At 37.7% G+C, this 11,804-nt stretch overlaps 1 protein-coding gene across 2 annotated transcripts in view; it reads right to left on the bottom strand.

Annotated features, from left to right (window-relative positions):
- Positions 1-4,547: 4,547 nt before the first annotated feature.
- ASCC3 (activating signal cointegrator 1 complex subunit 3) overlaps positions 4,548-11,804 on the bottom strand; it is a 301,506-nt gene continuing 294,249 nt past the window's right edge. For both annotated transcript variants that reach the window (XM_032476216.1, XM_032476217.1), the window contains exons 39-42: positions 11,342-11,489; positions 7,767-7,976; positions 5,452-5,627; positions 4,548-5,356 (exon numbers count right to left, since the gene is read on the bottom strand). In XM_032476216.1, the coding sequence (XP_032332107.1) occupies positions 5,209-5,356; positions 5,452-5,627; positions 7,767-7,976; positions 11,342-11,489 (682 nt within the window). In that variant the 3' untranslated portion in view covers positions 4,548-5,208. The remainder of the gene's footprint in view (positions 5,357-5,451; positions 5,628-7,766; positions 7,977-11,341; positions 11,490-11,804) is intronic.

Here is an 11,804-nt window from a genome sequence, read left to right as displayed (position 1 = left end):
GTTTTGGGTAGTATGGCCATTTTAACAAATTTCTTCCAATCCAAGAGTGTGGGTTATCTTTCCATTTCTTTAAATCATCTTTAATTTTCTTAAACATTTTATAGTTTCTCTGTGTATGTATATTACCTCCTTGGTAAGGCTTATTCCTAAGTGTTTTTTTGTTTTTGTGATATGATTTTAAGTTAAAAAAATTGTTTTTCCTGATATTTCATTGTTAAAGAAATACAACAGATTTCTGAATGTTAGTCTTGTATCCTGCTACATTGCTGGATGCATCTATCAGCACTAGTAGTTTTTGTGTGGATTCTTTAGGGTTTTCTATATATAGTATCATGTCATCTGCATATAGTGACAATTTTACCACTTCCCTTCCGATTTGGATACCTTTCATTTCTTTTTCTTGTCTGATTGCTAAGGGTAGGACTTCCAATACTATGCTGAATGGAAGTGGTGGAGTGGGCATCCTTGTATTGTTCAAGGTTTTAGTGGGAAAGCTTTCAACTTTTCACCATTGAGTATTATGTTGGCTGTGGGTTTGTCATAAATAGCTTTTATTATGTTGAGATCTATACCCTCTATACCCACTTTGGTAAGAGTTTATCATAAATGGATGTTGAATTTTATCAAATGGTTTTTCTGCATCTGTTGAGATGATCATGTGGTCTTTGTCCTCTCTTTTGTTGATGTGGTATATCACATTGAATGATTTGCGTATGCTGAACCATTCTTGTGTCCCTGGGATGAATCCAGCTTGATCTTAGTATATGATCTCTTTTATGTGTTGTTGTATTCAGTATGCTAATATTTTGTTGAGAATTTTGCAACTACATTCATCAAAGGTATTGGCCTATAATTTTAATTATTGGTAGTGTCTTTGTCTGGTTGTGGTATCAGGGTGATGATGGCTTCATAGAATGAGTTTGGGAGTACTCCCTGTTCTTCAGTCTTTTGGAAGAGTCTGAGGAAGACTGGCACAAGTTCTTCTTTGTATGCTTAGTTGAATTCCCAGTGAAGCCATTCAGTCCTGGACTTTTGTTTGCAGCTAGTTCAGGTCCTGACATGATCTTTTTTTTTTTTGTCCTACCCTATTATGTGGAGATTTTTCTTGTAGCTTTGCTAGTATAAGATCTTCTGCCAGAGGTTAGTGGGTATTCTGTGAGAATTGTTCCACATGTAGATGTATCTCAGACGTTTTTGTGGGAGGAGGTGAGCTCTGGGTCAATCTCTTCAACCATCTTGAAGCCCCTCTGCAAGAACTTTAAATTAGACAGAGGTGCTGTAATTCTGTTTAACCAAACATGGATTGATTTACAGTCCATTATGTTCTCCAGGAAGTCTGCAAAATGAACTGCTTAATATTAATTTAGGAACATAGTATTACTTGTGAAACTTTAATCAACTACATTTAAAACATATGCTCTGAATTGCAGGCCAATTGAAGAATATCAATAAAAATTTAAGCATCTACTTCAGACGTGACTGTTGGGGCCCAAAGCTTGACCCTGGGTGAGACTGGACCCAATATATGAGTATCACCCAAAGATCTTTCTCAAATTGACATACAAAAGACTTGGGAAGAGATTCAAGGCAAAAATAATCCTTAAAATCTCATTTAAAGTCCTAAAATTTGAAGAACTTTTTTTCAGAAATAGGACAGAATGCTCCGTAATGAAAAGTGAAAGAAATGAGGTTGACACTGTGGGAATAACTCTTCCGGAAGTCACTGCAGCCGTCCTCCAGCACCAGAGAAACAGGCTTCCAGGACATCTGGAATCAACTACCATTCTGAGCACTTTTAAGGATCTGAAAATTATATAATTAGAACTCATTAAATAAAAAAAATTATCTGTGTTTTCTAGATTTAGAGTTTAGATTTTTGAAAGCAGGTTAAGAAAGGTAGTCTAGGGGCTCAATATACAACTTTGAAGCCAAGTTTTGTTTTGGTAATACTCAGTTGAGAAATTTAAAACCTAATTCAGGTTTTCCTTTAGCTCATGAAATAATGTTTGCCTCCTCATTCTGAATTATTTCTGAAAGTCTTTATTATCATTTTGTATTCTTCAAATGTATGGAGTTACAGTTTGGGAATCCTTTCACTGTGACTAGTCAGCATCAGTGATGGAGGAAAGAAAGAGGTCTGGTGAGAGAAAGGAGAGCTGAAACTTCAGACTAAAAAGGTCTTATGATAATTTGAAGGTTTAAAATATCTGTAACATCCAAGATCCACTGCTATATAAAAATATTCCATAGTCATCACAATAAAACTACCTGTTAGCTTAAGTATTCCTCTCCTCTGACAGATGACATGAGGGTCAGGTAAGTACCTTGCTTCTGGTGGGTCTGATAGTAGATGCTGTCTCTAGAAGAGGAGATGTCAACTGAAGTAGGTGTGTTTTGTTTTGGAAACCATTTGTGTCTCCAGGTCCATTTATTCATTCAGCAAGGATTTATCAAGCGGCTACCATGTGCCCAGAGATGCTGTAGTTCTTGGTAATGTAGCCGTGAACAAAAGTGATTGAAAAAAAAAAAAAAAAACCCCAAAAAACCCTTCCTGAAGCTTAGTTAGGAGAGACTAAGTAATAAATTTTTTTATAGTGGTGATAAGAAAAATGGTGAAAAAACAGGAAAGTGGGCTAGGGGATAGGTCAGCTTGGGTGGGTTGACATTTAGACTGAGGCGGTCAGACCTGTGGGTGTCTGGGGAAAGGGCCAGGCTGAGGGAGCAGCACGAGCCAAGGCCCTGTGGGATGTTCACCAGGCACCGCTGCGGCTGTGTGGAGTGAGCAAGAGGGGGGTCAAGGATGACTCCAAGGTTTTGAGTAACTGGAGGAATGGGAGAAGTGTGTGCTTGGGGAGTGATGTGTAGCTTCCTAAGGCTTCTGGATTCGTTCACTAGAAGGGAATGCCAGCATCTGAGGGTGAGGCTCAATCTCGTCAGCACTTGGTGCCCATCCTCACCACAGGCACAGACGCCTGCCCTCCCGTCTCCACTGAGTCTCCGTTCTACTCTCTGAACTTCCTGGTCATCTTCTCCGGTGCCTTCCCAAGGAACTCCACTGTTTGCAGCAGAAGACTGCAGTTCTTACCCTGTAATTCAGGGTCTCTTCATATACTGTTCCATCCTTTTTGTCCATCAGTCCCTTTCATGTCTCTGAAAATGCAGACCAACTGGACCCTGCAGGCTCTCAGACTTTGATACTGTTCCTCCTACAATGCTCTTCATCTCTAACTTCACAGTTCTGTCTTCAAAACTCAACCTAAATGTCCCTTTCATGATTTTTCTAAATATTTCACTGCTGCAGCGACTTGCTTTTATGACAGTTATCTACATCTTTTCATCACCAGGCTGCCTTGTCTGAGGCAAAGACATATCTCTGATTCATTGGATTTCAGAGTACTCAATGTAGTACCTAGAATGAATATCTGACTGGCACTTCCATTATCTGGAGTTGATTAAAATCCAGGGGACTATGAAATGGAATATAGAATTAGAAATGAAATATGAAATTAATCCATTGGAACATGCCCTACATCGTAATGCACACTTAACACTAAAATTTTGGATGAGTGATAAATGAGTGAGGATAAAGTCATAAAGTGGTAGATAAATAGTGCTGGTCATTCCTTGGAATAAGATGAACTTTTCCATCCAAGCAAACCTTGCCTTACTAGTGTCTTCTGCAACTGTGAACTGATGACTTTTAATTTTAAAATTAGTCACATTATTATCTCTCAATGGATGTTCTTTGTTATTGTGCCTATGTTTCTGTTGTGTGTCCTGCGAAGTAGATCCCCCACCTCCCCAAACCTGCCTACTCAAAAAGAAAAAATGATGCTGATAAACATGAACACAATGAGACTGTTTCTCCTCAGGTTCCTCTATGGACTGGTGATTGTCTATACATAGCCTTCATTTTCTTTTCATTTCACTAAAACAATGCTTAAGGTATGAATTGCAATTAGGAAATAAACTGCCAAAGGAAAAGCAAAGAACTCTTTCTATAAAATTCTGAGACTAGAGTTCTTTAGACACGTCATGCTTACTGTGCTCTGTGTGTTCACATTATTTAGACTTAATTTTAGGAGGTGAATGCCTGGTTCTCCCCACCCTTTTAGTTCTTCTTTTTTTCTTTTAGTACTGAAAAGGAGGTACACACTCCAATATGTTCCAGTTTCAGGAAAAAACCCTGAAAATTCTAGTACTTGTGGTGGTAACATTGGAAAGTATTTTAAAATAATTCATTACAGGACCAGGAATAACTGAAAATACAAAGATAAAATTTAATTTCACTAGAATGTATGTTTCATGGCCACTGAATTCCAACAACCCTTTAGTTTGAAAGCTATTTTTCAAGTTGGAAATTGGACACAGAGAAATTTCCTTTATCACGGGTGAAAACCTACCTGTAGGGGTTGAAATTTTTCTCCGAATGAACTGTACTTCTCTCCTTGTGTAAATAAATAATATTGGAAAGAGAATGGAAGTCTTGAAGTAGCAGGAAATGAAAAGAACAGAAGAGTAAGAGGGGCTCAGTGAGGCAGCTAGTCTTGAAGTGGCACTCCAAATAGTTTATTTCCACCAAGTAGAGTATCTACATTTTCTAACATCAGGATAGTTGGCTTTCTTTTTAAATCATCATTGGGCTCTGTAATGTAATTTTACATCATATATTATTAACATTTATAACTGTAAGAAATGCTTGAAATTACTTCTGTATGTGATCGAAGTATAAATTTTGCCAAAAAGATATACTGGGTGTCACTGTACAGATTTATCTTACATATTTTATGCTGCAGTGTTAGAAGTCTGTTATAACAAATCTTAACAGTGTCACGCCTCTGTACAGTTTTCCTTAAAAAAAAAAGAGAAGCCAATGTACTTGTAAACAGTATACTGTGAGATGAAAATTTGACAATTCCTAAATATCATCTCAATGTACACAAATCACAAGATTCTCCCACCTGTGTGGTCATTTTACATTGCAAGAGACCCCTGCAGACAATATTATAAAAGGCAACGTTGTTAAAGGGCCCCGGCAGCCAAGTTCGTGCTGCTGGAGTCAGTGCTGCAGCCACTGCCAATTTCCTCAGTGGCTTGAGGTTGTAAGTTGATTCCACCAAGGCAAATGTCAAGTAATTCGACTTTGTCCAGATGACTGAACAGCCAGACTTCTCAACCACTCCTTTCACGGGGATGGCTGGGCTCTGGTCACTTCACCTGCAGGTCAGTCAGGGCATTGGAGAGCTCCTCATCAGCCTGTGCGGAGATGCTCGCTGGCGTGACGTTGAGATGGATGTCGTACTGCTGGTCCAGGCCAAGGTAGCAGTCGCTCATGAAATACAGTGTGTAAATATACCTCAAATATAAAAATGGAGCAAAAATGTAAAACCACTCTTCTCATCACAGTCATAGTCAACTCTTTTGGAACTCTAGGGTTAAGATTCTGCTTACCTGCCTGGTACCTCAGGGGTATAAAAAGAGATGGAGACCACGTGATGATTTCGGACATATCCCACTCTTTTCAAAGCGATAAGTTCTTTCTTATCCACTTCTCCGAGTATCAAAAACCATCCTTCATCTTTTGATTTGGGAAATCGAGGTGTGACTGCATGGCTGTCTTGCTTTCCCTGTAAACCCACACACGCACACACAAACCCCATTAATAACAGCCAGATTTTCTATACCACTCGGTTGTCGTTAAAAGGCTATGTTGTCTTACCTGAAGGCCATAAATCTTCATGTTTTGGTGTGTTCATGATCTACACCATTTTTTAAGATTCTCAAAGCACCGTATAGACACTACTTTGTGGCTAGAACCACCAGAATTATTTGGCTCTGTTAGAACAGAAAGCCCTGAATCTTGACATCAAACTAACATATTCTCACACCATTCTTCTATGAAATTAACACTCCATTTGCAGATGAACAAATTGAGAGACAACCATGTTAAGCAAATTTTCCAAAGTCTTAAATCTACAAGAGACTGATACTCAGGAAAAAGTCAATCCAGCCTAGACACTGGACCTTGAGATAATAAGCACTATGTCAGATAAACATCTTCCCTGCCCCAACCCAAGAATAAAACTCATATGAAAAAGCACATATTCTAATATGGTGATATTAAGAAGTCCTTTCTCTGAGGAATGGGAATTGTAAAGCCAAGCAATTTATAAAACATATTAATAAGATTAGATATCATGATAGTGACAGGACTTGAAGTCTTTATGTTAGGTTGATTTTACAAAATACAAGATTATTCTAGAGATTCTTTAAGACAAAGACTTTCTGGTGTAAAATGTACAAATAACGACATGTACTAATAATGATGTGCACTTAATCCGACTTTGCTCAACCTTTTACAGGGAGATGTTTCACATAAGGCATTTTTAAAGAGAGGTCAGAGAGCAATGTATTTTTACAGCATTTAGAAACAAACGAGTTTTTTTAGCATGATTAAATCTAATTTTAAAGTACTGATATTAAGGTGAAAATCTTGTTGTCAGAAACATTTGCACAGGCCTCACAATTAAGTTGTCCCCTGTTAGTGCTCTCCAAGTGCCTTAGACACACACCTCAGTACAGTGTGGTAAGTTGTTCGGGTGTTTCTTTGTTGAGACCATGAGCCCCCTGAGGCTGGGGCACATTGTTTAGCTATGTTGACAGGCATAGCTTCTGTCAGGGTGTCTGCACAGGTCAGGGCAAAGAGAACAGGCACTGAAATCAGAGAACTCTCTGCTCCAAGCCCGCTCATGTTTTCAGACTGTAGGTCCTTGGCAAATCTAACTCCCCAAGTTCCATCATTCTGTAAAATGGGGAATCACACCTCCTCACAGGGCAGCTATAAAAAATTTTTTTTTCTTCAAGATTTTATCTGTATGATTATTAGTGCTTTTTTTTTGTAAGTTGGGATACATTAAATCATCTATAAATATTTTTATTAAAGCCTCTGAAATGCCAGAGGCCAGTTTATACTTACACCAACTGATTTTTAGAATTAGAAATCAAATGAGATGAGACTTGAAGGCACAGTACTGAAAAGACACTGTTAACGACAGTAAGTTCCTGTCCATTTTGTGTGTGAAAACAGAGGGAATGGTGTTAATGAACCTCACTCCCCAAGGGGCTGATTATAGATATGGGAAAGCCCCTGACTTTCCTATTTTGATTGTCATGGTCTGAAAACCAATCTGCTCACACGCTGTGTACTAATATTCTTAGAGGCCAAATAATTATTTTTGGTGTCTCAGGCAACAGAAAAGAGCACAGTAACTTAAAAGTACTGTAAACTTTTGGCCTGTATGAATGGTGACAAAGCTCTCATATACATTTGAATGAAGGAAGCAGGAGCTGTGGCAAGTGAGGCACAGAAAAGCGTAGCCTCTTCTCCATCTGGAGTGCTGGGTAAAAGTCTAGATTTTGAGATTCCTTGGGAGCCTTGAGATTCTGATGCAGTCAGTCTGGTGTAGAGCCAAGGAATCTGCCCTCTAAAAGGTACTCTAGAAAACTCTGCTGGACTGAGTCTACAGACCGTACTTTGAGAACAGGACTCCAGACATCATATTGTGATGTCAGGTGGGTATTCTGGGATTGAAAAATGGCACATGAGAACTGATTAATTTCAGAAGACCGACTCTTACTGCTTAAGGCCAGTTGATGAAGCGGGATTCATGAATGGCACGGACACATGAGTAATTTAACAGATATGTGTGCTGGGGCATGCTGGTATCTGGTGTGAAGCATTTGAGAATGGAAACCAAACACTATACCTTGTGGAACCCAGTGCTGACTCTCTGCAAGCTGACTTGAAGCACATACTCCTGATCAGCATGCAATTTGACCCATTTGTTGTCGCTGCGTTTGTCTGAAGTCACAGTTGTGATGGGGAGTTCGTCGTGTCCTTCCTCTGAGTCATCCCACCAGCCTTTAACGCTTAAGCCAACATCTATCACCGGCAAATGAGATAAGAAATTCCATGCCTGGATAAAGAGGTAATAAATGGTTAATGTGAAATGTAGTAATCAACTAAGAAATAGTGAGCTTTACAAAAACCAGCCTCTTTGTTTTGAGATTAATTCTGGATTCAGTGCAGTTGTAAGAAATCAAACAGATCCCGGGCACCATTTCCCCAGTTCCCCCAATGGCAGCATTTTTCAAAACTGAAGTACAGTATTAATACCAGGGTATTAACATTGATACAATCCACAGCTCTTGTTCAGATCTCCCAGTTTTTCATGTACTCGTCTGTTACATGTAAAAACAGTGCGCTTTTAATCTTTTTAAAGTCCCTTTAAAAACAACCTAAAAAGTATTAATTATTATCTAAACTTATGACCCCTTTATTGTAAATCCCTACTAGTTATTGAGTGGCTACTGACTATACTAAAAAATAAGTTTTAAAATAATTGTTGTTGAACTGGTTTTAGAGAAGCTTCTAGTCTAACGTTTATGTGACTTCTACGGCAGAGAGCGTGACTTGGGGATGTAACAGAAACCTGAAAAAAATGTGATGCAATTGTCGTCAGTCAGCATCAACCACTGACCATTTATTGTACAAAATGGTTTTTTTTTTTTTTTGGTCCATATTCTAAATCATTCTGAAAGGAAAACATTTCATATGTCTGTATATCAAAAGGAACCCTATAAATCTAGGGTTCTTTCTAGAAACAAATATGTATTTTTGGCATTATCATTTTGAGAATACCAATTAGAATGACACATATTAAAGGGGTAGAAAGTATTTTACCAATTTTATTCTTGCTCTTTAATTGAAAATCTTTGTCAGAAATCAAAATGCAAATACCAAGTACTTATCATTGTTGAATAAATGAATGAATTCTCGAGTCTACAGCAAAGATGTAACAAAATAAACTTAATGTCCTCAGATAGTTAACTCATCTTTTTCTAACAGTTACAATTATGTGGCAAATATCACTGTCAGTCAAGAAAACTTCTCTATAGGCTGTATTATCTGTTGTTACCTTCTAAGGTTTTAAAAGTACATGAATATTTTAATTTTGATTTTCTTTTCATTTCTTTAATACACACCATAGGTTTCCTTATAGGCTTTGATTTCCTGTTTGCTAAGACTTCAGTGCTGCTGAGTATACCTAATTGAAATGAAGAAGCGTTGATGAATCAAACTACCCCTTAGGAATTCAAAAAATGTAAATCCAGTGCAAATTTTCAATCCAACTCCAATCCTATAACTTGTGAATCTGAAATTAGGTTTGGAATAGATCTGGAAATAGTCAAGCCATTGAATGGTCTACACTGTGCTTCAAGGTACAGATGCTGGCCCATCCCCTGCTAGAACTGACAGTCACGGAGCCTGGAAGCTGTGCCACTTAGATGTGCTTCTCAGACTGCCCAGGGTGGAAAAGTAATCAAGGGACAACAAATACACAATTTCTGTAAAGCATTTAACTTTGTGACACAAGACACGTTTACCATATGAAGCAAGACTTCATATGTTTCTTGCACCTTTAAATGAGTTATCAATATGTCTTAATTATTAGCAACTCGGAATTTTTACAAAGCCTTCAAAAGTCAGATCTGGCTTTTATATATTAGTAATCTTTTGTAGCACTTAATTTTACTTTCAATCTTCAATGCATATACATATATTTGTTGTGTGTATGTATTTGTACATACATGTATATACAAACATACACACATACATGTATGTAAATAAAACAAGAGCTGTTTTTAAAGAAGTTGCTAAGACATTTCAATACCAGCCAAACATATTTATCTGAGGATTAATCTTCATCTATTGAATCAGGCAAGAGCACTACCATGCATACAATTATTTAATTAGCAGCCAAATCCTCTGCCAGTCAGCAGCCGTTCCAGGCATACTGATGGGGTAGAAGATGCAAATCTCACAGTTGTACTGCTTTTTCTCATTACTACTGCAATTAGCACTTAAATTGATGCTTTAAACATACTAATTTCTGGAATAATTCAGGATTTGTATGTTACCTGGGATCGCCTCACTGCAGAGCCGACACCAGATTGCTCTGCAAATTGAAGCACTTTTGAGCCAAATAACCATCATCATATCAGACCGAGCCAATTTGCATTTGGTTTTAAAGATAACAGAATGGCAATTTATGCAAATAAATTAAGTAAGTTTACTTCTGAGTTCTCCCTGAACTAATTATAACAATGTTCTAATTTTTTATCACATCTAAAACTTGGCTTGAAATCATTGTATATTATATTAGAAATCTGTTGTTGCTAATAGAAGCCTTGTTTTGATTTAAATATATTGTTTTTATTCATAATTTTGATGGTAATTTAGTTAGAAAGGTAGGCACTTATTATGAATATTTAACCAGTTTTTGGTGCCAATTCTGGGTTCAACAGAAATTGAACAATCAGACTTTAGTGCCCGTTAAAAATTTTCCAAGTCTTGCTCAAAAGTAAGTTCCACTGGAAAAAAAATGACATGGTTTAGAAGTTTCTTTATTTTAATACCTGCATTTGCAAGTAAATATGTTTATTATGTTATAAATCCTGAACATTTACTTTGACATGTTTAGGGTAAAATTGCTTAAGACTTAGAAGTCTATATACGCCAAATATTTCTGGCATTGTTCATTCATATTTTTGGCCTTTGCAAAGATAGTTTGGAGCAAAGAACTACGTTGTCTTTCACAAGGTAGATTTAGACTTATATCCAAGCTATATGAAATATAAATAGGGAGTTTATTTGAAGGGGTATTTTTGGAACAATAAAGTGATTCAAAAAAGGGGAGGAGGCATAAAAAAGTAATTGAGGGAATTGTGTGAAAATATACACGGGTGTAAAAAAAGAAAACCCACCCTGAGGAAGGGATTAGAAGGGCGCCTGAGACATCCAGCCTAGTCACGGGCAAGTCACAGCAGGCCCTTCTCAGCTGGCGTAACAGCACGGGACCGAAGCAACTTCTATTGATGCAGACGCTCCTACTAATTATTGCTACTGTCGTTATTTATTTTATTTTTTAATGTAAGTACTGGGGATTGAAGCCAAGACCTCATGCAAGCTAAGCATGTGCTCTGCCACTGAGCTACATCCACCCCCTTGCTGTCATTATTTTTAATATCATTTATTGAGCTCTTATTCTGTATCAGGAACTATATAAAGTAGTTTACATAACATCCTGCTTAGTCTTCCCAAGAACTTTGTGAGACAGGTGTAATGTTCTCATGTTCATAATGACGGTTAGTAAATGGCAGACGGAATTTAAGCCCAGGAGAGTCTGACTCCAAAACCAACACTCTAAGTTAGAAAACTCGTGGTATAGCTGCCCAGACAGAGTGAGGGAGCGTCAACACATGGAACTGATAGACTTACCTGCTTCAATTTTGGGGCAGGTAGCTCTTTTTCTATCATGGAGCTGAATATGTGGTCTTTCCCTCCGCAGGCGTGGATCAGTTCAGGCAGGCACTCAGTGAAGCCACGGAATCCAGCATGTGGGCCCTTTATACCTGAGCTCCATTTCCTAAGAAACAATATCAACACCAACCACTAATTCTTTCATAGCACCATTGGGATTTTCTGACAATGATGGTTTATATAATTAGAACAGTTTTTTAAAATTAAAGTTACTGTATAACTTTTCAAAGGTCACTATTGTTAAGTTTCAAAATCAGCCAACATCTTCTAAGATACCAATCCTAGGCAGTTTTGCTACCATGACATAAAATGTGTAAATCATATGTGAGCTCAGAAAATAATGAGTGTTCACAGACAGTTGGTGTCTTCCTATAGGAAGGCACTAATGTGTGCTAATGCTTCCATGTGGATAAAGTACTGA

This window comes from Camelus ferus, unplaced genomic scaffold, assembly GCF_009834535.1.
Source record: "Camelus ferus isolate YT-003-E unplaced genomic scaffold, BCGSAC_Cfer_1.0 contig298, whole genome shotgun sequence".
NCBI lineage: Eukaryota > Metazoa > Chordata > Mammalia > Artiodactyla > Camelidae > Camelus > Camelus ferus.
This window is presented reverse-complemented; position numbering and strand designations above follow the sequence as displayed.